Source organism: Ursus arctos, unplaced genomic scaffold, assembly GCF_023065955.2.
Source record: "Ursus arctos isolate Adak ecotype North America unplaced genomic scaffold, UrsArc2.0 scaffold_23, whole genome shotgun sequence".
In the NCBI taxonomy this organism is placed as follows: Eukaryota; Metazoa; Chordata; class Mammalia; order Carnivora; family Ursidae; genus Ursus; species Ursus arctos.
In genome coordinates, this window is record NW_026622908.1 from 43,179,805 (window position 1) to 43,205,580 (window position 25,776).

General features: G+C 47.0%; 1 protein-coding gene across 2 annotated transcripts in view; it reads left to right on the forward strand.

Annotated features, from left to right (window-relative positions):
• The window catches only part of KDM2A (lysine demethylase 2A), a 106,691-nt gene extending 83,436 nt beyond the window's left edge, over nucleotides 1-23,255 (forward strand). For both annotated transcript variants that reach the window (XM_026483086.4, XM_044378450.3), the window contains exons 13-21: nucleotides 8,848-8,931; nucleotides 10,257-10,526; nucleotides 11,087-11,218; nucleotides 13,321-13,410; nucleotides 15,388-16,100; nucleotides 17,981-18,144; nucleotides 18,738-18,896; nucleotides 19,481-19,696; nucleotides 20,107-23,255. In XM_026483086.4, coding sequence (XP_026338871.1) covers nucleotides 8,848-8,931; nucleotides 10,257-10,526; nucleotides 11,087-11,218; nucleotides 13,321-13,410; nucleotides 15,388-16,100; nucleotides 17,981-18,144; nucleotides 18,738-18,896; nucleotides 19,481-19,696; nucleotides 20,107-20,288 — 2,010 coding nt within the window. In that variant the 3' untranslated portion in view covers nucleotides 20,289-23,255. The remainder of the gene's footprint in view (nucleotides 1-8,847; nucleotides 8,932-10,256; nucleotides 10,527-11,086; nucleotides 11,219-13,320; nucleotides 13,411-15,387; nucleotides 16,101-17,980; nucleotides 18,145-18,737; nucleotides 18,897-19,480; nucleotides 19,697-20,106) is intronic.
• The last annotated feature ends 2,521 nt before the right edge of the window (nucleotides 23,256-25,776 follow it).

Sequence of the window (25,776 nt, forward strand, 5' to 3'; positions counted from 1 at the left end):
ATTGTAAAAATAAAGGAGTGCCTAAGAAAGTATTAGTATCAGAAAATATTATTTAAACAAGTTATCCTTAGATAAAGAGGCCTGTTTCAGAATAAAAGTGGCCGATGACAATCTCTAGCAGTCTCACCCCAAGCAGATAAGAAAGAAGCTTTTGTATACTGGGTGATGTTGAGTAGGTTTCACATATTTAGTTTCATTTTTATCTTCTATTAAGATTTAAATTTTAAAAAACCATTGGGACAGCTTCTGAGAAGGTGTCAATTGTAAACATAATCTGTCCTGTGGCGCCTGGCTGGCTCAGTCAGTGGAGAATGCGACTCTTGATCTCAGGGTAGTGAGGTCAATCCCCACATTGGATACAGAAATTTAAAAAAACAAACATAACATAACATAACTTATCCTATTGCTATATCATGTTTCTTCATATTATATATTTTTTTGCTTTTTCAAGAGGTCTCCCAGTATTAGTAATTTTCAGGGCCTGTCCCACCCTTCGTGTATTGGTCTCAAAGAAATGAGCTTATTTTCCAGATATCAGCTGTCTAAATTGGAAGAAGTTCTTTTAAGTCTTTCCTCACAAGTAGCCATTACCATGAACACCAAAAACTGTATAGCTGAAAATATCAATTTTCTTTTTAAATCATCATTTGGAGCTACGGTTTGGATGCAGGGTATGGGTATGTGAATTAGAAAGCCGGTTCGCAATTGGTGATAAGTGTTTATTTTCAAAACTTGTCATTTAGATTATTTTAAGCCACAGAAGAATTTATATTGAAAAATTTTATGTGACTCGAAGGAAGATGGGCTTAATATCTCAGCACGTCTGTTCCATCCAAAGTCACGTTTTGCCTTGGCCGCTTCTGCCAGCCACCTCAGGAAAGAATTCTCATGTCTGGGATAGGACCTGAACCTTTTTTTCTTCTGTTTTTTCTTTTTATGATAAACTTTTTAATTGTATCTTACTGTTTATGCGTCAGTGAAGAGGTAAAAAACTAAAGAGGGTAAAAAAGTATGGTACCTGGTGAGGCTGGTCCTCTCCACTAGTGATAGAAATGGGACAGTTGGTTTTATAGTTTGTTTTTGTAAGGCTTGTTCTAGAAGAGACAGGTGGTATCACTGTGGCTTGTATTTAGGGAAGGAAATGACAAAGTTCCAGATAGGTGTGGTCTTATTTCTATAATGATTAATATGCCTCAAAGCAAACTTAACCATACTTTTCCAGACTCACAAACTAGATTCTAAATTCACTTAACACCCTAGAGTGAGCCAAGAACATTTAAATTTTTTCTTTTCCATTGTGATAGGACATATATGTTTATACTTTCTTGAGAGTTTGTAGCATCTTTCCCTTTTTTCCTCAGAGGTTTCTTTATTATGTAATTATTCCATCATGGATACATGTAGGAAACATTAAATTAACTTGCCTATAGGATCCCTAAAAAGAAAGATTTCTAAGTTTATATCTCACTGACATTCTTTTGGTCTGCATATCTATATTTCTGAATCATGAAAAAGAATAAGGAATTTGATTCCATTGAATCCAGTTGTAGGAAGCCATATTATAATCCACTAGTCAGTTGTACAGGGTCAAGTGTCATGATGGAAATACAGAAACTCCCTTGACTAAAGTAGTTAAATAAAAACATTTGAGGAAGCAGAGTGGTAGGGGGGGAATGTAGAAAAATTTGGGTCTAAGCAGAATAAAAGGAGGCAGCAAGAAAGGAAATGAATTAAAAAGCTCTCTAGAGAGGGTTCTTAGCATTATGAAAAGTGTCTTGAGAGAGCTTCCTTGTGTTTGTCAGGAATCATGAAAAACATGGCTGCCATCACAGGCTAAGAGAGAGTGGCATAGAGACCAGAGCATGAGGAAGGAGTGGCCACCAGGATGACAGTGTTTGATTATTCCTGCAGGGACTTGTCCACACCTTGTCTTGTTTGCCCGATACCATAGTTAAAATGCAGCTGATACCAGAAGACAACAGATTTTGATCCCAGCTCTGCAGTTAGTTTCACTTAAGATCAAATGGATTAATTATTCCTGCATTTGACCACTTATGTTTAATAGAGAGTTTAGAGCTTGAATACTTTGAGAATCTGAACATCACCCGAAAGAAAAGGAGCACTGGATTGGGTAGGTGCCATTACTGCACAACTGGAGACTGCAGTGCTAGAGAACTTGGTGCATGTAGCCTAGAAGCTTATGCTGCAGTGGAGGACAACAGCAAGCCCAGAGTTTACTCTTCCTGTAGAGAGAGGAATTGTTTCTTGTTGCAGCCGGTGTGGCTCTAATGAAGAACTAGCAGAAGAGATGAGAGCAGAATTGGTGAGATGAACGATCTGTAATTCTGTATCCCTGAAAAAAAAAACCGATTTTAGTGATGGGGGAAAGGGCTTTAAAGATTCTAAATGTTAAATTCCACATTGTTGAAAAAAGATCATGGAATATAAAATTGCAAGGGGATTAGATTTAAAAAAAAAAGGAGACATTAAAAAGCATTGACTTGTTGGTAAAGATCAGGGGAAAGTAATCAGTGTGTATTGTTTGGGAGGGTATGGTAACTTTGACTCCTGAAAGTGTACTAAAGGTAGAATGGAGTTCTCTCCTACTGTGAGATACTTTTGCATCTCTGAAATCAGGAAGTCTTGTGCTTGATAGATGTTTAAAGAGACAGAACCTGGAGCAGTGTGTATAGTACAATACCATTAATGCAAGAAAAAGTCTCTTTGTGTGTGCATTGCAGGAGTGCTAGAGAGACATGCCAACTGGTGACAGTGGGTCACAGCAATGTAGTAGGTGTCAGCTGGAAGACTTTGAGGTTTTAATCAGACTTTATTGTGGTGTTTGTATTTATTTTGGTCGGTCATAAAGGAGCTCTTAATATATGTACATAGGTAAAAAGTTTTTAATATATCAGTGTATTTGGCTGCCCAACTCAGTGAAACAAATTCAGTGTTGTATATTTACTCTTGGTTTCTCTAAGCTATTTTGATAAGCTTGGCAAACATGTGACTTTTGGTCAAGATACTAGATCTATGAAAGCCTATTTTCTCTTCTGTAAAATAACATCTACCTTAGTGGAGCTATTCTGAAAATTAATGATAATGTTAGTAGAGTACTTAATAAGCCATATCACTATTACATTAAACAAAATTAGATGTTGCAAATCTATGAAATTCATTTATTCCACTACTCTTGAATAATGCCTCCCTACTCTGTGCTGGGAACTAGGCTGAGTGTTGGAGTAAATATGCAAACATGATATGGGTCAAGCCCTCAAGGGGCTTACAAGTCAGTGGTGGAGGAGGTATTTAAATGGGCTGAGAAGTAAGTGCATTCTGGGTTTACAGGTACTATGCATGACGTAGAGTGCTGAGTGAACACTGAGTGTGGGTGGCTGGATTCTCTCCTGAGGGAAGGAGGTGCCAGTCTTATTAATTCAAAAGTTTAAGGGGCACTTGACAGGCTCTGTTAAAAGAGCATGTGACTCTTGATCTTGGGGTCATGAGTTCGTGCCCCGTTAGATGTAGAGATTCCTTAAATAAATAAGGGGCGCCCTGGTGGGTTAAGCATCTCGACTCTTGATCCCAGCTCTGGTCTTGATCTCAGGGTCATGAGTTCAGGCCCCACATTGAGCTCCATGCTGGGTGAGGAGGCTAGTTTAAAAATAAATAAATAAAAATAAAAAGTTAGGGGCACCCGGGTGGCTCAGTCAGTTAAACATCTGCCTTCAGCTCAGGTCATGATCTCAGAGTCTTGGGATCGAGCCCCGCCTCAGGCTCCCTGCTCAGCAAAGAACCTGCCTCTCCCTCTCCCTTTGCTGCTCCCCCTGCGTGTTCATGCGTGCACGTGCTCTCTCTCTCTCTCTGTCAAATGATTAAATAAAATCTTTAAATAAAATACAAATTTCAGGCTAGCTCTTAAAAACATATAAATAAAAAGTTAATAAACTTTCCTGTTATATGATAAAGATTGATTACCAACATTATATAAATGGCTCTCAATTTATAAATTCCAGAGCTCTTCTTTGTGGTGCAATAGGCTACTGCTGCTGCTCTGATCTGAGATTCTAACATTTTGTAACCGTGATCTAAAAATTTATAGTAGACTCCATCTCAGGAGTATGATGGAACTGAAAACAGAGTGTCATGGTTTCAGATAAATACAGATACTAATCACAAGTTTGCTTCACCTGACACTTTGGGGATGACTCTGATACTAGTTGAGAAGAACTGGTAGAGGAACACAGTATTAGATCTTAATCCATAAACTAGATTAGAGGGGGAAAAGGTAACGTCTATAAATAAAACTTCATTTGCTGTTTTGCTGTTATTTGTAATAATTCACACATTCTTAAAAGTGGAAAGTTTTATTTTGTTTACTTATACTTTTTTTTTTTAAGTAAACTCTCCACCCCCTATGGGACTCGAACTCACCACCCCAAGATTCTCATGCTCCATCAACTAAGCAGCCAGACACCCCTAAAAAGAAAGTTTTAAATAATTTAACAGCTGCAAAGCATATAAGATTAGGTTAAAATACATATAATTCTTCAGTGTTTTTATTATATTCTTGTATTACATGTCATGTTCTTACTAATTCTGATCTTTGTTGCCTTTTATTCTAAATTAATAGAAAAAAATTGGCCTTGTTTAATTTGTGATTTGGAAACTTACTTGGGTGAGTTCCCTAGTATCTTATCTGGTTTTTGTCCTTTCCTGGTGACCTTTAGGGTTTTCACTTGCTACAACTTGATAATACATTTTTCTTAAGTATTCTTTATCATCCCTCTGGGTGAGATAGGACTAAGACCAAAACAAAGATTTTCCAAGAAGACCTCTCACATTATTAAGGAAAGTTTTTCAAACATAATAGGCTGATTGCACTTGGTCTTTGAGTCTTAAGATAAAGTGCAAACTAGAGGTTTAGGATTGGGATGATCATAGAAACTTTTTCAGGAAGAGCTCAGCGGAAAAAGCGCCGAACTCCCTCCTTTCCTAGGTAAACTACTGTAAAAATTAAAATGTTTAGCCCCTGGCAGCAAAGCCTAGGCCCCATAAAGCCTCTGACACTGCACCAGAAACTCACTGAAACGATTGTCCTGGAAATAAATAAGAATGTTTCCTAGCTAGGTTCTTAGTGGCCTGAGGTGTTTATTTCAAAGCAGCTTCTGTACTTCCTGAAAAAGCCAAGTTACATTTATGAGAGTCTAAAAATTACATAAATCTGGATCCAAAAATACAGTACACTGTAGCCTGAGAGAGTGCTTGTTCAGTCTGAGCTTCACCCTGACCGTGATCAGTGCCTGGAGAGTGCGTGACGCACATCACTCGAGGGGCTGTCAGAAGTGGCATGGTTGAGGTGTCTGACAAGATGCAGGGTTGCCTGCTTCATCCAGGGAACATTAAGAATGGGGCAGGCAAAACAAAGGACTGGAATAGGAAATGAATAGGAAACGTGCAGGAGTGCTCGTGGGGGTGGGGGCGAGTCCCACGCGACTAGTGGATGTGGAGTTGACAGACACAAATTCAGTGCCTCCTTGTTCTGGTTTCGAGGTGGAAGAGTGAAGCACCTGGACCTGAGATTGAGCCTTAGCTAGCTTGACTTGGTTATGATGAAACAGCTTAGAAGAGCTGCCTAGGCATTTCTGTTCCGATGGTGGAGTGCCCAGTCGCAACCAGAGGCAGGCATCTGTTGTAGAAGTAGTTGATACTAAACAGACATATGTATTGAATATCTCAATATTGGTTGAAATGTGTTGTTCCTGAAGGTTTTTCTGGAAACATGAATGCTCGTTCTGGATTCTGGGCTTGGGAGAGCAGCAGTGAGGGCAGGTGAAGCAGGCGGGTGTGCCTGGAGAAAGCGAACTCAGAGGAGCTCAGCTCCGGTGCCTGGCTCTTGGACAGGCTGAACTTCGGGCGATTTGCTGTTTGCCTGAAGAACAGGGGAGAGAAGAGTGGGGGGGGGTGGGGTCATCGGGGAAAGAGTGCTGGCTGTAACAATAAGAGGTGACCCTGAGGGGAAGGGTGTGGACGGAGACAAGGACACTCACGGGCCCAGTTGCAGAATGGGTTAAAGCCTTTCCTTTTGCTGGCGCCTTCCGAAGTCGGCCAGAGGGAGCCCTCTGGGGCCGGCCTTGGGTTCTCCTATTGCAGTGGTGGTAGGAGGGAGGAGGCGGGGGGCGCGGCCCAGCTCGCCTCCTGGGCAGCCTTTCCTCCAATCACCGGGCCGACAGCCCTCGCCGAGCACACCCCCTCCCGACTCTGCAGCAGGACGGCTGGGCCCTCTGCCTGGCTCGCTCACTCGAGCTCAGCTCCCCCTCCTGCCATCTTCCGTTGCAAAGCATTTCTGGGAGCTGCATGTGGGTGACGCAGCAGCATTGTTCGCAGGCACAGGAAGCCGCGGCTGAGCTGAAGGGCTCGAGAAGGAGCTCAGACCACGACACGCTGCTCCCTCTGAGTAGCCTGAAGGGGTATAGCTGGACTGCCCTGCCTGATGTACTTTGGGAGATTCCAGAATTTTCAAGTAAATTGGGATTTTCCTAGAGGGAGAAAACCTAACTCCTTCAGCACAACTTCCAATAGAGAAAACAAAACAAAGACGCTGGGGAAACTTCAACCAAGAGCCTCGGCAGCTCCAGAGCGACGGGAAACGCAAGGTCAGGCGGGCGGGCGGCAAATCCTTTCTGACTCGGGTGTGTGTAACTGTAAGGACTTTGTCTCGGCGAAGAGGCAGAAGAACAGCCTGCCGGGCGAGTCCAGGACAATGCTCAGGTTACTTCGTGTTGCGTGAGCCATCGTTGCACTTGTTCCCTCTCCTGCTGGGATATGTTTTCGAATTGGGTCGCTTGGCTTTTGGGAATCCTTTTCCCTTCTCTGCCCAGACACCCGCTGTTCTCTTCCCCTTCCTGTGATATGTGGGGTGTGGGCTTGTGTTTGAATGTTCTCCCGAATGCCAGGAGCCTAGATAGGCGTCAGCCTTTCCGCACTCCACCCCCGCTCTCCGCTCCCCGTCCCAAACCCCCTCTGGTGCAGGGTGGTGGCTTCTTTATATGGTTTCTTAGAGGGCCTCAGCTGGAGTCTGCCTTTTTTGATGAAGCAGGGCGAGCTTGGTTGTATGGCCCCAACAAAATAAGGCTTGGAAGGAAATCTGCATTTCCCTCCACACCCACACAGACCCCAGTAAGTGAGTGGTATATGTGTGAACAGCTCCCCCCCCCACCCCCCGTGCGGAGACAGTTTCTCCACCTACCTTTCCCTATCCCCCACAAAAAATCTGGCAGGTAAAATTAGACTGCTTTTGGTGAACAGTTAGGTTCCTTTCCTACTCTTAAACAATCGCAGATCTTTCTGTGCGGTCTGTTTTGCTGAAAGTGGAAAGTCCCTGTTTGTGGACAGCTCAGTGCTCTCCGGCAGAGGAAATGGGCAGAGTCCTACTCCTCGGCAGTACAGTGTGGGGGAGGGGAACTGTGCACTCCCTAGCACACATTTTGAATGGACCTGAATTTTTCACCCTAGGGAGATTAGGAGCCCATACCAGAGCCTAGTCCCACGTGGCACCGCACCCCGCCTCTTCACCCCCACGCTGTGCGGTGTTAAACAGGAGGCTTCAGAATAGGATGCCATAGCAACTTGAAGTAAATAAAACGTCTGCAAATGAAATCAGTTTGGGGGAGGGTGAGAGGCATCTGGAGACTTGGCAAAGGGGATCTTCGTGGAGGAGCTTCCTGGGTGTGAGTTTTAAAAGGGTCTTTCTGAGTCCCAGCTCTGGGATTTGGATCATGAGCCTTTGGTTAAGGATGAAAATGTTTGGTAGAGAAGTACTTCATTCTTCAAGAAGTCCTGGTCTTCTAGGCACAGAGCCCACAGAAATATGGAAATGATTATTAAAGATGGCCCAGGCATGCTCACTGTCCAGGATCAAAGTTTAGTTTTTGTTGAAACAGTTAATACTAGGGCAACCTGAAAGGAGTCTTGTAACTTGTCTTCTCGATTTGTGTTCTTTGCTGTTACCTTTGCATTAGGGCTCATGAGGTCAGAGGAAGAGGGATTTCATTCTGCTAGAAGGTTTGGGATTCAGAAATTTCTGTCTAAAACGTAAAGATTTGCTTCCAAATAACCCTCAACCAGTATGATTCACTTAAGTGGCAGTTTTTTACTGTGTTGTCCTCAAGTCATTCAAACTAGATTGGTTAAAGCCATCAAAACCATTGCTCCTAAGATTGTTCCTGCTCCATTTATAAGAATAAAGCCAAAGAATTGACTTTGTGTGTGAGAGAGAGATCGATCAGTTGATTGGTTGATTTGAAGTTGAGATTTCTGTAATCAGCCTTAGAAGAACAGAGCTCTGGGTTGAATCAAGGCAGTAAGACTGTGCCGTTCACATTATTAATCCAGTATTAGCTGGTCTTTTTTGCCACTCTGCTGAGATCTACAAAATGAGGGCAATGCTTACTTCTTGATAATGTTCATTGACTGGTATTGAAAAGTAAAGGGGGCAATATAAAGTTTTACTTCTGTATATAGAACCGTGACCAGTAACACTTGTCGCCAGGTAGCTAGCTACTTCAGCGTACATACCAACACTACAGTGAGTATCCAAGTACGGGGTTGGGAGCAAAGGTAAATTCAAAGTCTTGATAGTACTACGCTAGTGTGAGTTTTCTCTTTCATCTTCAGTTTGTTTTGCAGTGAGTCTCTATAAATGAAGGGAAAATACAGTTGCCAGCCCGCCCTTCCCATGTTGCTTTTAGGGACTGGGGCTAAGTGTAGATGCTGTTGGGAGTGGTTGGCTCTTTGTTCACTGTGCCCTGCTTTTCTTCCCCCTCTTCTATCCTATCCTACCCTTAGATTTTGCTGGAGGAGCTTGCCAACAGTGATCCCAAGTTAGCCCTCACTGGAGTCCCTATAGTACAGTGGCCAAAAAGGGATAAGGTAAGAAACTATTCTTGATTTTCAGGCTGCTGAAGCATTTTGCTGGCTGACCATCACCATTCGAGGAAGAAAAAGAACAATTAGAGGCAGACAGCTTTTGGTGCATTAATATAAACTGACAGAAAATCATTACTCATTTCTGTTTTAACTCTTAGGTCAGGATAATTGGCTATCTTTGGAGGTGAGTCTCTTAACAGAACCATCAAACTAGGAACCTGCCTCCAGGTTTAGATGCATAAGTGTGCATTTATTCACCAGAATGGATTTTTCAGTATCAGATTGAAAAAAGAAGGCAAGGAATTACCTGTTAGCTAATAATTGTCAGTTATGAATTTTCATGCCTCTTCGGTTAGGTCCTGTATAATTTTTTCGCATATTGTCCTTTGTCAAGGTTATTTATTAAATAAAAGTAAGGGCTAGCATTCTGATCCTGGCCATGGGTCTGGCAAATACATAGGCCCTTCTTTGGTGTTCCCTCATTGAAATTTGCAGAACCACATTCCAGGAGTGTTTAGGTACATGGCTGTGAAAGATACCTTGAAAGAACCACTTCCTAGGTGGAGTCGTCCCACTTAGCCTATGATTGACCACGTGAGACTGCCTCAGAACAGTTTAGTCACTTCTGGCTGTTGAATGTCTTGTGTCAGAAACGTGTTAAGGTACCATGGAAAATTAAAGAACTAAAAGACCTAGTCTTTGTTCTTGAAAAGATCACCAGGACAAATAGAAGTAATAAAATTATAAACGTATGCCTGAGAGATATATTCTACACTTGAGGGCTATAGGAGTGTCTGTTATGTACCAGATTCAGAATAATAAAGAATTAGCAAGATCCATCTCACCCTCAGGTACTTTATAGCCTTCTTGACAAGTATCTTCTGAGTAGTAATATTCAGGATGAGGAAGTATTGGAGGGCCCCTGGAGTGACTTTGGTACATAGAAAGCTTCAGGGAGGGGGGAATGTCACAACTCAGCAGAGTGAGAGGGATGTGGCTGAAGTAAAAAGCCTGACGGGATTGTCAACCTTTTCTGTAAAGGAAATACGTAGATGATAAATATAATAAAGGCAATAAATATTTTCGGTTTTGCAGACCATACAGTTGTCTGTGGCGACTTTTCAACTCTGCCATTGCACGTGAAAGCAATCATAGACAATATGTAAATAGATGAGCGTCGTTGTGTTCTGGTCAGATTTCAATTTATAAAAACAGGCAGTGGGCAGATTTGCCCACGGGCCATAGTTTGCCAAGCTGTGTAATCTTCTACCCTCTCCGGTCCTTAAAGTTACTTGATATATTTTACCTCAACTGCTTTCTCTTTCCAGCTTAAATTCCCCGCCCGGCCAAAGGTGCGGGTTCCTACCATCCCCATCACAAAGCCTCACACTATGAAACCGGCTCCTCGGTTGACACCTGTGAGGCCAGCTGCCGCCTCCCCCATAGTGTCAGGAGCCAGGCGGAGACGAGTGCGCTGTCGGAAATGCAAAGCCTGTGTGCAAGGAGAGTGTGGTGTCTGCCACTACTGCAGGGACATGAAGAAGTTTGGGGGGCCTGGTCGCATGAAGCAGTCCTGTGTCCTTCGGCAGTGCTTGGCAGTAAGTGGCCTGCTGGGTAAAGCACTTGGGGGAGGGAGGGGAGGGGTGGTGCCAAAGGGACTGAAGTACGATAGTGAGAGTTGTTGAGATTTCAGAGATGGAAAGGAGAAGTTTCTCTCTCTCTCTCTCTCTCTCTTTGGCTTGCTTTGTTTTATCCCTTTTCTCTCTGGTTTCAGAAGGAAGATATCTAATACTAAAAATGATCCTATTTAATTTTCATCCTTGCGCGCCCAGTTTTCAGATGAGATAGCCGTATTTCAAGGGCAAATCACTGCTGTTTGTCCCTCTTTAAGTGGATTAGAAAGGAGGGACCTGTGAGTCCTGGGACAGACTGGTGAGAGTAAACTGGTCTCTGTCTCTAGTTCTCAGCTGGTTTGTTCTCCCTATCTTCTTCCTCTGCCGGTTTCCCTACCAGAAACCTCTCTTCACAGGTTTCCATGCTCCCTGAATGTTCCCAAGAGAATTACAGGAAGTAAATCACCCATCTTGTTAAAGGGAAGCTGAACTGATAAGGATCTAAGTCTGCTCTTTTCTTGGCTTCTATCTTTGTCCTCTTGTAGCCCAGACTGCCTCACTCAGTCACGTGTTCCCTCTGTGGAGAGGTGGATCAAAATGAGGAGACACAGGACTTCGAGAAGAAACTCATGGAATGCTGTATCTGCAATGAGATTGTTCATCCTGGCTGCCTCCAGGTGAGGAGAGGCCTAAGGGGCCCCTGAGGCCTCAGCTGGTAGAGTGTCTGAAGGCACTGAGTGGAGCAGAGAGTGAGAATCTGTCACAAGAGGCTACCAGCATCCCTGATGTGGACCATCAGCTGTGGGTCATGTCATGGTGTAACATCTGTCCTTGATTCAGATGTCTGTGTGTCAGCCACTGTGCTAGACCTTGAGGGTAGCCCAGGACGCAAAATAATAGTTCCAGTTCCTATCCTCCTGGAGCTTGCAGTCTGGCTTCCAGAGAGTGTATTCGGAGACCCAGGCCATTGTGGAACTGCCTGATCTATTTTGGAATGACCCGTGCCTTTAAGCATCTCTGCTGTGTGTACTTCATTGTATCTCTGGATATGAGTTCCTGAAAGATGGTGAGAGTAATAGTATCAGCTAATGTTTAATGAGTGCTTATTCTGTATCAGGCTTGGTACGCACTTGAGGACCTCTAAGAAAAAGTAAAAGGGAAGTTGAAGTCTTTAAGAGGTCACGTCCACTCTTCAAGCATGGACCATGGGCCTAAGTGTGTGCAGAAGCTCCTTAAATGATGCTAATGTGTAGCTGGGGTAGAGAACCACTGTTTGTTTGATTGATTGATTGATTGATTGTGAGAGGGAGGAGGGGAAGGGCAGAGGGAGAGAGAATGATAAGCAGGTTCCACTACCAGCTCATAGCCTGATGCAGGGCTCCATCTCACAATCCTGTGATCATGACCCAAGCTAAAGTCAAGAGTTGACCCTTAACCAGCTGAGCCACCCAGACACCCTGGGAACCGCTGTTTTACATGCCTTCTCTTGTTTACATCTTTTTAAAAAAATTTTTTAAAGATTATTTATTTGAGAGTGAGAACACATGAGTAGGGGAAGGGACAAAGGGAGGGAGAGAGAGAGAATCTCAAGCAGACTCCCGGCTGAGTATGGAGCCCAGTGTGAGGCTTGATCCCAGGACCCTGAGGTCATGACCTGGGCCGAAATCAAGAGTCAGATGCTTAACTGACTAAGCCACCCAGGCACCCCTCTTGTTTACATCTTTAAGACAGCCCTGTGAAGTCAGGTCTACCCTATTTCTTCATATTTCTTTCAATCTAAAGGGCATTGGTGCTGGTATTTTGTTGATTTTTCCAAGGGTGACAACTATATGATGACTGCCACCTGGCTGACAGTGATTATAAGATACTGTGAGAAGCAGCCCAATTTTAGAAATATTCAGATGTGAAAAAATATGCATCTTAGGATCAGTAAGATAGGGTATCATCTCCATATTGGTAAACAAAGTGTTTATGCTAAACATTTTCCTAAACTTAACAGGTAATTCATTTAAGCCTCACTACAACCCTGTAAGATACGAATTGTTATTTATCCCCACTTTACAGCTGAGAACACAGTGTCACAGAGACTAGGCCACTAGTGTCTGAACCCAAGCAGCCATAATTTGACCCACTATCAAGATGAGGTCTTGCACCTTCTGAATTGTGTGGTCAGTTCCTTTTGCAAAGTGGCAGGGGACTCTCAGGAAAATAAATGTGTCAGGAGAGATCTCTATATGTATGTATGTATGTGTGTGTGTGTGTATATATATATACATACATCCGTATACATCTATCTCTATGTCAGGAGAGACCCCACATTGACCCAGACTCTTGGGAATCTCTTCATGGAATCTAACTTTGACCAAGTAACCAAGAGTGAGGGTGGCCAGTCTCCCGGTGGCTGGCTTTTTCCTCCCCTGTGGGCCAACATGTTTACAAATAAGTAACTTCCATTTTCTTCCCAACCATGTGGCTGTTAATTGTGTGATAAAGGAGCCTTAAGAAACAGGCTGGGGTGGGGCACCTGCATGGCTCAGTGGGTTATGTGTCTGCCTTTGGCTGGGGTCATGATCCCAGGGTCCTGGAATTGAGTCCCACATCGGGCTCCTTGCTTAGCAGAGAATCTGCTTCCCCTCTGCCTGCCACTCCCCCTTCTTGTGCCCTCTCTCTATCAAATAAGATCTTTTAAAAAAGGACAAAAAAGGCTGGGATTTTTGTTTTGTTTGTTTGTTTGTTTGATTTTAATGAGCTGGTTTTTAACATCCCTGTCTTACTCTAGATGGATGGAGAGGGGCTGCTTAATGAGGAATTGCCAAATTGCTGGGAGTGTCCAAAGTGCTACCAGGAGGACAACTCAGAGAAAGCCCAGGTAAGGGAGCTTTTTCCAGACTTCACTGGAGAAGAAAGGAAACACCAGGCTTGGGGGATGGCTAGAATGCGTTTGCCTTTGCAACTTTATTCACATGGTTTTTCTGACCCACAGAGATTGTTTTGTATTGTCTATGGTATCTTTTTTCACCCTTTGGTTAATTTTTTTTTCTTTTGTCTTAGTTTTTAATGTTTTTGTTTTGTTGTTTTTGTATAACTGAATACTATTCCACTTGGGGTCTGCAAATTGCTGAGGTCCTTTTACACTCTGGGACCCTAGAAAAAGAGACAGCATAGCTGGGTTGTTTGAGGAGGGCAATGAGGTGAACACAGTCGCTCCTAGGAATGAAACTAGAGGGAAGGCAGTGACCTGAGGCAGCTGGTAAGTACAGTGGTGTGCTGGAGTTTCCAGTTAAGCAGGCTCACATTTTTGTCCTCTTCACCTTTGTGGCCTTGCGGAAAGCCCTGCCCATGTGCCCAAATATGTCCTACGGAGGTAGCCCCTCCCTGCAGGGGGACCAGTGCCATGACCTTGGCCCTGAGTAGCGGAGGTTGCTGGCCCAGTGGGTAGTGCTAAAGGGCCAAAAGGACTCTGGTTACACAGACCAGCAAGAACAAGACCTGTTGAGGGCACATGCGGAGGAGGCAGCTGGCCTGGTGGCAACCATCCTGGCCCTGGTGGTCTCTTCTGGGTCCATTGCACAGGAGTAGAGACAAGTTTCCTTGTCTTCTTTCTGTTTCTTCCCACTTGGGCACTGAGGTAGTTGAATTTTCAGTCTAACTGTCTTGGGAGTGCAGGGATTTAGAGTTGACTAGTGCTGAAGTTCTCCTTTCCTCAGGTTCTCATACTGGAAGCATTTACATTTTTCTTCATTGGCGGCAGCGGCAGCAGGGGTAGTGGTGGGCGTTTGCCTCCCTCCTGTAACAGGTGGGCTGGCAGATGCTGTGTTTTAGTGTTACCTTCTTGCATTGTGAGAGCCGGCACCCAAAAGGTGGTCATTCTCTTCCAACCATAGTGCTCTAAGAAGGTACAGAGGAGAGGGAGCGGGGCTTGTTCTGAGGGACAGAAACTGTCTCCTTGAGGAACATGTGAACCACTGCTCGCTGATCCCTAGCAGAACACTGGTTCGGCATCATCACAGCAGAGTCACGGTGGGCTCCAGAAAGAGACAAGTGGCCTGGGATGAGGCTGTGGGCCTTTGTGGAAGGGCCTTTGTGGAAGCCTCTGGCTTCACTGAAACCAAGTTCCTCTTCTTCATCCAGTGCAGATGCCTCTGGAGCATTGCAGTTCCCCACAGAGGTTCTCATTCTCTGCTTTGTCTTCCATGCAGTTGGTCTCTAGGGATGGGGTGGGGTGCGGAGTGGAAGCAGCAGCCTGGTAGAGTCCAGCTCAGATACTGGTGGAGCTAAAAGTGGTGTTTACTGCTGTCACATTCTGTGTCCTAGTTCAAACGGTATATGTAGGCTGCTTTGCTTCTACCACAAGCATCTACCATCAGAAGCATCTCCAGGGTGAAGGAGCTAAATTAGAGACAGAATTAAAAATGGTCAGATTGCATAGGGGTAAAGTTGTGGTCTCTTTAAAGGATATCTTTATCCAGGGAATTATAATCCCAGAATTTGGGGCAAGAGATGTATAAGGTGGGCTGTGGAATCATGCAGCCCAAATTTGGATCTCACTCCTCTCTATACTTGGACACAAACCTTTCTGTCACAGGTAGATTTCCCAAGTGACCTATTTTCAGGGTTGGTTCTGTAATCAGCTTTCTGCAGCACAGACTTGAGCTCAGTTGCTGACCCGGCAGATGGCAGACTCTGAGGAGGTGACCACCCTGTGGCCTGCAGGTACCCCTTTCCCCATAGAAGAGCAGCAATCTGTCTGCTTTCTAGTCTCCTGAGAACAACAGGGAGGCTCACTGTATACTTAGACAGTTTTGGAGAAAGGCACTTACAGGGCTTTTTGGGGCCTGTCTTGCAGAAGCGGAAAATGGAAGAGAGTGATGAAGAAGCCGTGCAAGCCAAAGTCCTGCGGCCCCTGCGGAGCTGCGACGAGCCCCTCACGCCCCCGCCTCACTCACCCACTTCCATGCTGCAGCTCATCCATGACCCGGTCTCCCCCCGGGGTATGGTGACTCGGTCATCCCCTGGGGCTGGCCCCAGCGACCACCACAGTGCCAGCCGCGATGAGCGCTTCAAACGGCGGCAGTTGCTGCGGCTGCAGGCCACAGAGCGCACCATGGTACGGGAAAAGGAGAACAATCCCAGCGGCAAAAAGGAGCTGTCTGAAGTTGAGAAAGCCAAGATCCGGGGATCGTACCTCACTGTCACGCTGCAGAGGCCCACCAAAGAGCTCCACGGGACATCCATTGTGCCCAAGCTGCAGGCCATCACGGCCTCCTCTGCCAACCTTCGCCATTCCCCCCGTGTGCTAGTGCAGCACTGCCCAGCCCGAACCCCCCAGCGTGGGGATGAGGAGGGGCTGGGGGGAGAGGAGGAGGAAGAGGAGGAGGAGGAGGAGGAAGATGACAGTGCAGAGGAGGGGGGTGCAGCCAGGCTGAATGGCCGGGGCAGTTGGGCTCAGGATGGAGACGAAAGCTGGATGCAGCGGGAGGTCTGGATGTCTGTCTTCCGCTACCTCAGCCGCAGAGAACTTTGTGAATGTATGCGAGTGTGCAAGACGTGGTATAAATGGTGAGCAGGGATACAGGGATCAGGAATAGGGGTACGGGAGTAGGTGGCAGGTTTTCCATATGAGAACTGCATGCATCTTGGCATCTGAAGGCTTGCTGGGTTCCCAACTCAGTCTGTTCCCTAGACAGTGGGTTCTGTTAAAGATGTAGCCACTTGTGCCTACAGGTGTCTTGGGGGAAATTTGGCCCTTTGCTTCCTCTCCCTGCTCCATACTTCCCGTTTCTCTTTACTGGACATATGAAACTGATTTGGGGATGGATTTGTACAGTTTGTGCTAAAATTTCAGTCATCAGTTTTCCCCCCTCAAGTAACCTGTATTCATCGCACATTTGTTGAGAGCCTATGCTGTGCCAGTCACTCCTGTTGCTGGTGACACAAATGACTGCCCCTGCCTCAATTACCTCTCCATCTACTGAAGGAGGTGGACATGCTTTTCAAAAAATGTGACTGTTTTCATAGTTTTCCAGTTTTTGTTCTTACCCCCAAGTCTAGACCAGAGTACATTCTCCAGGAAGCAGAGTCCAGTTTTGAAGCTTCCTGAGACTTATTCATCCTTCCTAATGAGACCTACCATTTCTCCTCAAGCTCAACAGTAAGACACTTGGGGGGGGGAGAAGCCCCTCCGGATGATGAACAAACGTTTCCATGAGGCATTATTTTTCCTTTCACTCCTAGACCCTAGGACATAACGTATCCTTTGTATCTGGGTCAAATCAGTTACAGTCGTTCCCAAAACGTGATGCTCAGACCACTGCCGGACCACTGGCATAGCTGGGAGTCATGTTAGAAATGCAGGTTCTCAGGGCCTGTTTCAGTACGTCGGAGGCAGAACCTTTGGGGTGGGGCCAGGCAGTCTGTTTTTAAACACGTTTTCCAGGGGCTTCTGATACATGTTAAAAGTCTGAGATTCACTGCTCTATCATAAGCAGCTTGTTTTTGCCATATAAGTCTCAATGCGCCATTGGTGAAATATTTTCAGTCTTTAAATAAAGACCTCATTCTTTGCAAACGCGAGTTTATTTCCCAAATCTGAATTAATATGTGATCTACCTAAATTGTCCTAGTATTTTCTCTTTGTAGGGCTAGTGGACCCACCTGGCTCTAATCCCTCAGTTTCCAGGCCAAATCACATAAGACTCATATTATGTGCTGTCTCCCCTTCCCCTGCTGACCAGACTCTGAGCCAGGCTTGGCGGCAGGGGCTGTAAAATATTAAACAGAAGCCTGCATGTTGCGGTGCTGTTTGTGGCCTATGGACTGTAGACTGCAGTGAAAAGGCAGGCCTTTCCCTTCCAGTTCTGGTCTGGATTGGAGCAGAAACCCAAGACAGGGAGAAGACTCTCCTGGCCGGGTGATCAAGAGCCTCTTCTGGCCTGATACAGTAATGGGCTCGTCATAGAGCTCAAGGCAGGATGGGTTGTAGATGTGCTGAGGAATGCCCTGCATCCGAGGCAGCTGGGTATGACTGACAAGGGAGAGAATGGGGGCAAGCCTAAGGCTTCAGGCAGTAAGAAGTCAATTTTTTTTTTTAATACTTCCTTCTACTAGCTTTGGTGGGAGCCATATCATTTTAATGTAAATGAGGGGTTATAGTATATTGTTTGCTGTGTGTTCCTAACAATTGTGTTCTCAGCCCTTCCACCAGAGTAAATTGGTGAACTGGTCAAGTTATCCACTACTTAACCTGTAGGGTTGCCGTAAAGGACAAGCCCTTTTCTCTGAGGCCGAAAAAACCAGGGCGTGGTACTTGTCTGCTTGTAGACAGGGTGGCTCTCCACGTGCTCTGCTTCTCCCAGAAGCCTGCAGCACCCTTTGATGGGAGAGCCTCCCACAAGGGGTACTGGGTCATTGACGGCCATTTCTGTCTCCTTCTGTCACAGGTGCTGCGACAAGAGACTTTGGACAAAAATTGACTTGAGTAGGTGTAAGGCTATTGTACCCCAGGCTCTCAGTGGCATCATCAAGAGGCAGCCAGTCAGCCTTGACCTCAGTTGGACCAACATCTCCAAGAAACAACTGACGTGGCTCGTCAACAGGCTGCCAGGTGTGCAGGCAGGGAAGGCTGGCTGTAGGCAGTGCTGCTTAAAATTGGTTTAGGGCGGGGCACGGGGGTGGCTCAGTCGGTTGAGTGCCTTGGCTCAGGTCATGATCCCAGGGTCCTCGAATCGAGTCCCGCATCAGACTCCCTACTAACGGAGAGCCTGCTTCTCCCTCTCCCTCTGCTTGCGCTTTCTCTGTCAAATAAATAAAATCTTAAAAATAAATAAATAAAACTGCTGTAGGCTAATATCGGGCAGCAGTCCCATGCCATTATCATCTTCCTGCTTAATAGCAAGGGCTTCACCCAGGGCCCCCAACTGCCAGTCCCCAAGGCACCACTCCAGACTAGCTGGGTTAATCAGTCATGACCCTGAACAGCAAAGACAATGAATGAGTCGTCTTGGCACAGTCACTGAAAAGATTTGAGTGTGATACTGCCATGATTGGCCCCTTAGAACGCCTTGTTCCCCTCAGCATTTTGAGGTCTTAGGAAGACAGGAAGTCACCCACACTACATTACTCTGGTAGGAACTAAGCAATTGGTTTTACCACCAAAGCTAGAAAATGTAATAGCGTGTCTGTTTCTTCCCATTGAAGGACTGAAAGACCTCCTCCTAGCAGGCTGTTCCTGGTCTGCAGTGTCTGCCCTCAGCACCTCCAGCTGCCCCCTTCTCAGGACCCTTGATCTTCGGTGGGCAGTAGGAATCAAGGACCCTCAAATTCGGGACTTGCTGACTCCACCGGCTGATAAACCAGGTATGCTCTGGGCCTAACTTCTCTGTGTTCTTCTTAGGGTAGCTTTGTCTTTTGACAGACTTTGTCTCAGAAACCAAGGAAGTGTCAGAAATGATGCTGTGGATGAGTGCAAATGGAGAACAGAGTGATGGGCTGTGTATAAGTGCAGATTAGCTATTTACAGCCATCTGCCTGCCTGCAGGCAGAGGAGGGAATCCGTCTTAGGGAGTACTGGAGTTTGAAACCCAGATAGTGTAATCCAATGGAAGTCCGTGAAGTCTTCATGGTTGAGGTGGGACATTAAAAGCTGTTTGCATTATGGTCTGGAAAAGTGTGGGAGTGTGGAGAGGGGTGGAGCGTTCCACACATACCCTTTTGCTGTGTAAGTGAGGCATAATCTAGCAGCTGGGAAGAAAGAAAACGTGTCTGGTTTCCTAGAAACTGCCCCCACACCCCGCTCACTCCCTGCAGGCAGGGCTGGGTGTGGGCAGTTCTGCTTAACCCCTGCAAGGAGGCCCCCGCTAGGAAGGAGCTGAAGCTGCCTGCAGCCTTGGAGCCGGACTAGAGGTAAGAGTTTTGATCTAGGCTGTTTCTTGCCTCTGCAGGTCAGGACAATCGCAGCAAGCTCCGGAATATGACTGACTTCCGGCTGGCAGGCCTTGACATCACGGACGCCACGCTTCGCCTCATTATTCGCCACATGCCCCTCCTTTCTCGACTCGACCTCAGTCACTGCAGTCACCTGACAGATCAGTCCTCCAATCTGCTCACCGCTGTCGGGTCTTCCACTCGCTACTCCCTCACAGAGCTCAACATGGCAGGTACCTGCTCTGACGTTTCATGACAGAGAGTGCCCCGTCCCTCCTGAAGGGCTCAGCCCTCCCTGGAGCTTGACCAGTAAAACAGAGAACGTGGGTCTGTTTGAACTGAACTAAGTTGTTTCCTCATATCTGGACAAGGACATGGATTTCTTTCTCTCTTAACTGATTGGGGGATGGAGGCCCCAGGTAGGTGTCAGGTGCTTAAGAGCATGGCCATTGCCGGCTGCAGTTGGTCAGCCATGAGGAGTGACGCATCAGGGGACACTTCTGGTCTCTGAGCCAGGTAGTTACAAGACAAAGAGGGCCTTTGCTTAGCATTTTAAGGGAAAGAGCTGGGCGACTGAGCAGCGAAGGCAGGCTCCTGTGGCTTTGTGTGCACAGCGTTGTCCTCATGGTCACTTTCCTCCTAGGTTGCAATAAACTGACAGACCAGACCCTGATCTACCTACGGCGCATCGCCAATGTCACCTTGATCGACCTGCGAGGATGCAAGCAGATCACTCGAAAAGCCTGCGAGCACTTCATCTCAGACTTGTCCATCAACAGTCTCTACTGCCTGTCTGACGAGAAGCTGATACAGAAGATCAGCTAAAACACACGCAGCCCAGACTGAACAGGAAAGCGATCTTCCCCTGACTCCCCAGCCAGGAGAGCCTCTCTCCCCGACCCTGCACGGGCTCTGAGGCCAGCGTCACACTCCCTCTCTGCTCTCCTGTCCCTTGAGCCCTTCCCCTACAGGTGGGGCAGAGAGGGTGGTAGACACCAGGCTTACCTGCCTGCTCCTCTCCCTCCTAAGGAGAAAGGAGTAGCAAATTGATCCGAATCCGAGGGGAAAGCACAGGCTGTGTGCTGTCAAGGTGCCTGCTCGCTTGCTCACCTGCCCACCCGCCTGCTCGCTCACCGGCCAGGAGGCCGGGCTCTCAGTTTGGGGTGTCTGTGCAACTGTCATCTGTGCCGGGCCCTGGGGTCCTTCTCCCCATCCATGGTCCCCAGCCGTGCCTGGTTCTGAGCAAATTTCCAGGGAAGAAAGCGGCCCTGTCTCCGTGGCCAGGTTCTCCTTGTGGTGTCCAGTGCGTGTCTCTCCTCCACCACACTCTCCCGGCTTCTGCAGGAGGGGCCAGCAGCCCCAGGAAGGCCAGACCCGTGCCCATCATACTGGTGCTGTTGAGGTGTCTAAAACCTCTCATCCGTGTCCATGCTCTCCCCCTTCCTTTAGCTCGATCCTGTCCGATGCTCGTGATAGTTCATGTAATGAGGTTACCCCACCCCAGACTTGCCCACTAGTCTCTATGAGGTCCTTGTTGCACTTACTGGGGTTGAAGCTCTTCAGAGGAGCTGGAACTGTGTACCCCAGGGACACCCCCATTTTATTGCTTCCTAGGCAGATTCTGAGACAGGCACCATCTCCTTGTTCCCCTCCCTCTTTAGCCTCCCACTGCCCTTTCCACATGTATCTCCTTCCTGCCTGGACAGGGCTTTCCCAGGATGCGTGTCCTCAGAGGGAGCAGCCTATCTCCCCAAGTTGGGGAGAGCAGAGAACTTGGCTAGGTCCCCACCTGCCTCCCAGCAGGTTTTGGGCCTCCGGTGTAGTGTAGCCCCCAGAGCCCAGGCCTGTGTTTAGTTAGCCCCAGTGGCTCACTGATCTGGCACCTTGTGGCAGGATGAGGGGGTGGGGCGTCCTGCTTTGAAGCCAGTCACCTGCCCTCTGCCTGTAGCCGTGGAAGGGGGTGTGCATGTGCCTCTGTGTGTGTGGCTGAGTGTATTACACGTGTGTGTGGAGGGAGGGAGGGAGGGGAGCATGGTGTCTCCCACTCCACCGCCCTGTGTCGAGCCCCATCAGCTGCCCCCTTTTACTTTGCATTGAACGGCCTGTCCAAAGATCCTCTCTCTAGGGCAGCAGAGAGCTTTTTGCACTTTAAAAAAAAAAAAAAGAAGAAAAAAAAAAGGAAAGGTTAGAATTTCTTTTGGGTCAATATTTAAGTGTGTGAGGAGATGCTCAGTAGCAGCCTGTGGCAAGAGCTTATAAGTGATAGACGCGGATTTGCACTCTGCTCCCCATCTGTGAGGATAGCGATAGCACAACCTTGCCCCGCCTTCTCGTCCTCCAGCCCCCTCCCTTCCTGGCCCCTTTCCTGCAGCCCAGTCTCAGGCTCTCCTCCTCCTGAAATCCTATGGGGGAGGGGAAGGAGCCCAGGCACCAGGGGTCTGAAGTGTGAGCCGCCCTGAGGAGAGACGCCAACTGCACACTTGCCATTTCCAAAGCAATAGAGGCAGAGGGGCCCCCTCTTTGCCACCTAGCCCAGCTTTGACCCTGGCATTGAATGGCCTCCTAAGAGAAAACTGGGTCCTGGTAAGGGGTGGCATTGTGTCTGTTTCTTCCGATCTGCTCATTCTCCTGGCTGCACCGTAAAAGCAGCAGTCTGCTCCCGACCCTCTGCCCCTTCCATTGGTCTCCAGGCCCCAGTGATCTGGGGCTGAAACTTTGAGGAAATGCCAGTGACTTATTCCAGAGTGCCTCAGTTAGGGGAACTTCTCTGTAAAGAACCCTGGGTATTGAGCAAAAACCTTATTAATATTATTGTTAATGACCTATAATTGGAAGCTTCCTGCCTTTTTTTGGTTGCTCCTGTGGAAAGTACTGAAAAGATTGTTTCGTTTTGTTGTCTTTTTATAAAAGGGGAGGTGGAGAGACCCCTTCAGAGCAGGGATTGTGCCGGGAGAGTGCCTCTGACTTTGGGACATTTCATCCACAGAAATTTCCAAGCTGATGGTTTGGTTTGGGGGAGGGGGGTGTGGTTTTTATTTTTGTTTGTTTTTGGTTTGGAAAAACAAGCATTTTTACCGCGCACGTAAATTGGTCAGCAGGAAAGGGAGCCCAGGAGTGGCAGCAGATGGACCTATGTGCCCTTGCTGGGTTTCCTTTTTCTCTAGGACTGTGAGGGGGGATATGGTTTTTAGAGGTGAGGGTTGGTCTGCGTGGAGGAAAGAAATGTCTCTGGGGACAGAGGATCCCGGGAGTCCCATCGCATTTCCTGCAATCTGCTCTGAGATGTGGCCTTGCCTGGAGAGCCTGCCCTCCTCAGACCGCAGGGCCAGACACCCCGCCTCCATCTTTCCAAGCACCGGGGCGAAAAACCACAAAGGAAAGGAAGAAAATTTATATATATATAATATAAAATCACTTGGTGATTAAAAAAATAACTGCTCCATAAATAAAACTCCTAAAGTCACTATGTTTAAAGGGTTTGGTTGTGTGTTTTTTTTTTTTGTTTTTCAAAGAAATATTGTAAATATATATTTTTTGTTGCTGATTTAGAGTCACTCTACAATGTTGTGCTAAAAATTTTAAATTAAATGTAAGCATTAAGGGGGCAAGTCCTGCTATCTCAGTTGACACATTGGGGTTATTTTGGGCCAGGGAAGGAGGGAAGCTAGTTGGACTTTTGTTTTCTAAACGTTCTCCACTATTGGTTTTAGAAGGAGCAAGGACATCTTTCCTCTGACACATGGGAATGGGAGATATTTGTGTAATAAAAATTTTAAAAGACAAAAAAAGAAATAGCCTCCAATGGGAAATAATTTTGATTTGAGTTTTTCGGATTTGGGGTTCTGGGTGTTATGTTTTTTGTTTTTTTGTTTTTTGGGGTTTTTTTTTTTTTTTTTTTTTTTTTTTTTTAATAAAAAGGCTTTAAAAACTAAAAAACAAACCCTTTTCTGCCTTGGTGTGTGTGTGCGCACGTGAGAGTGTCAGAAGGTCATGCAGGTGCTGGTGCTGGAGGCTAAGGCTAAGGGTTGCCTGCTTCATTCCTCAGTAGAAGCATCAGAACCACCATGTGCCTGTACTACTTGCCTTTCCTTTTTTTTTTTTTTTTTTAATGTCAAAAAGCATTACTTGCTTCTAGAAACACCATGCTATTTTACTTTATCAAGGTGAACTTTTTTAACGGATGTGCAAATGTGATTACCTAATTCCCTGTAGCCCCCGTCCCCCTCTCATGGTGCTGTCCTCAGAAGGCCTGGAGATTTCTAATCTGGCCGTCCCTGGAGATTCAAGGCCAACCTCCATCCGCTAAAGCTGCAGAACAGACCCGTTGACCGTGCCTGCTCAAGGTCACTGAGCAAGGTCTGGACCAGACAGGCTGCAGTCAGCATTTGTCCCACCACATCTTGCTGCTTCTCATCCCTTGGCTTGTTGGGTACAAGCTTGCAGCCTTTAGAGCAGTGTGCTAGGTGCTGCCAGCCGGCTATCACCTCGCCCGACGGCAGCATCTCAGGAGAGCTGAACTCCCATCTGGGAAGTCCTGAGTAGGCTTCCACCACTACCTTCAAGGGAGCAGGGGATCCCTGCCCATCCTACTCCCCAAGCTGACAGTGAAGGACCACCTCCAGCTCTGCACATTCTAGAAAAGGACAGGATCTTGGACAAGGAGTTAGTTGATATCATGTTGGTTTCTTGAGAGATATAGATGTGGTGTGTGGATGTCGCCAGGGAAGGAAGGGTGTCAGTTTTGCATCCTATCTCAGAAACCCATCTGCCTCTCCGTCACCTCATCTCTGCCACCCTGCTCAAAGCCACCATTGTCTGGAACCTTGACCACAGCAAGAGCCCTGAGTGCCTCCCAGCCTCCAGTCCAACCCCTGTCCTCCATGTCGGCAGCCAGAACACTTTTCTTAAGAGATTTGACTGCTTTGCTTAAAACCCATTAGTGTGTTCCTCAGGACAAAGGCCTCAAGCTTCCTCACTCACCATTTGCCCCTCCTCCTCTCCACCCATACTTACCTTTTTTCAGTCCCACCCCCTCTGGGCCTTTGCCATTTCCTCTGCTGGTACCCCTGCTTCAGTTTACCTGTTACTGCCTTCCGGGAAGCCATCTCCCACCCTGTTCGAGACTCGTCCTATGCTCCCACAGTAGCCTACTAGCTTTTAGGACACTAAGGTCATCCCAGCTAACCGGGAAGCTCCACGAGGACCGAGATCAGTCTGTGTTGCTCACCACATCATCCCCAGCAGTTGGTGCGGAGCTTGGCCCCTAATAGGTGATGTTCCCAGTAGCTTGGGTCCCCAGAGGCCCATCCCTCCCAACTGCAGTCTGTTGCCACCTCCTCAAAACTCAGTTTTTCCCTTACCTCATACAACGCTGCTTTCTGGCGCTCATGCTACCAGCCTCTTTGGGGGTGGGGTGGGGGCTCTATCCACTCGAACCTGCATTTAGCTAAGAATTAATCTTCCTAAGGCACACACAAAAATCTTAAGTAATCCTCCAGGGTCATATCTAAACTCAGTAAACTCATCCTGACTCTGGTATCTGGAAAACGGCACATGGTAGGTGCTTCTAAGAAGACTTGAATGACACATTTGTGGTCCCCAGGCTTGCTGTGGCTTTCTTTGGGTTTAAGTATTTATTTGAGAGAGAGCACAAGCGGAGTGAGGGGCAGAGGGAGAAGCAGGCTCCCCGCTGAGCAGGGCTCGATCCCGGGACCCCGGGATCGTGACCTGAGCCGAAGGCAGACACTTAACCGACTGAGCCCCCCAGGCGCCCTAGGCTTGCTGCGTTGGGGATGTGCTACCCTCACTGCAACCATGAACATTTTCCTTCAAACCTCTTCCTCCAAAAGCCCTTCCTATTTCCCCTCCACCCAAAATGGATTAACCTGGACCTTCTGTGCCTTTTGTAGGCAGCAACAGTGTAGTAAAAACAGCGGGCACCTGAGGCGGCTGCGTGGCTCAGTCGGTGAAGCATCTCCCTTTGGCTCAGGTCCCCCGGAGTCCCGGGATCAAGCCCCACAGCAGGCTCCCTGCTCAGTGGGGAGTCTGCTTCTCCCTCTGCCCCTCCCCTTGCTCCTTCTCTCTCTCGCTCACTCTCTCAAGTAAATAAATAAAATCTAAAAACAAAAATAAAACAGCTGGCACCTAATGGGCCTTCCTACGTGTCGGCCACTGTTCTAAGCACCCCCATGTAGTAACTCACAATCCTCACAGCAACCCTACCATTGTTACCGCCATTTTAAAAGTGAAGAACTGAGGGGCGCCTGGCGGGCTCAGTCGGTTAAGCGTCTGACTTCTGCTCAGGTCATGATCT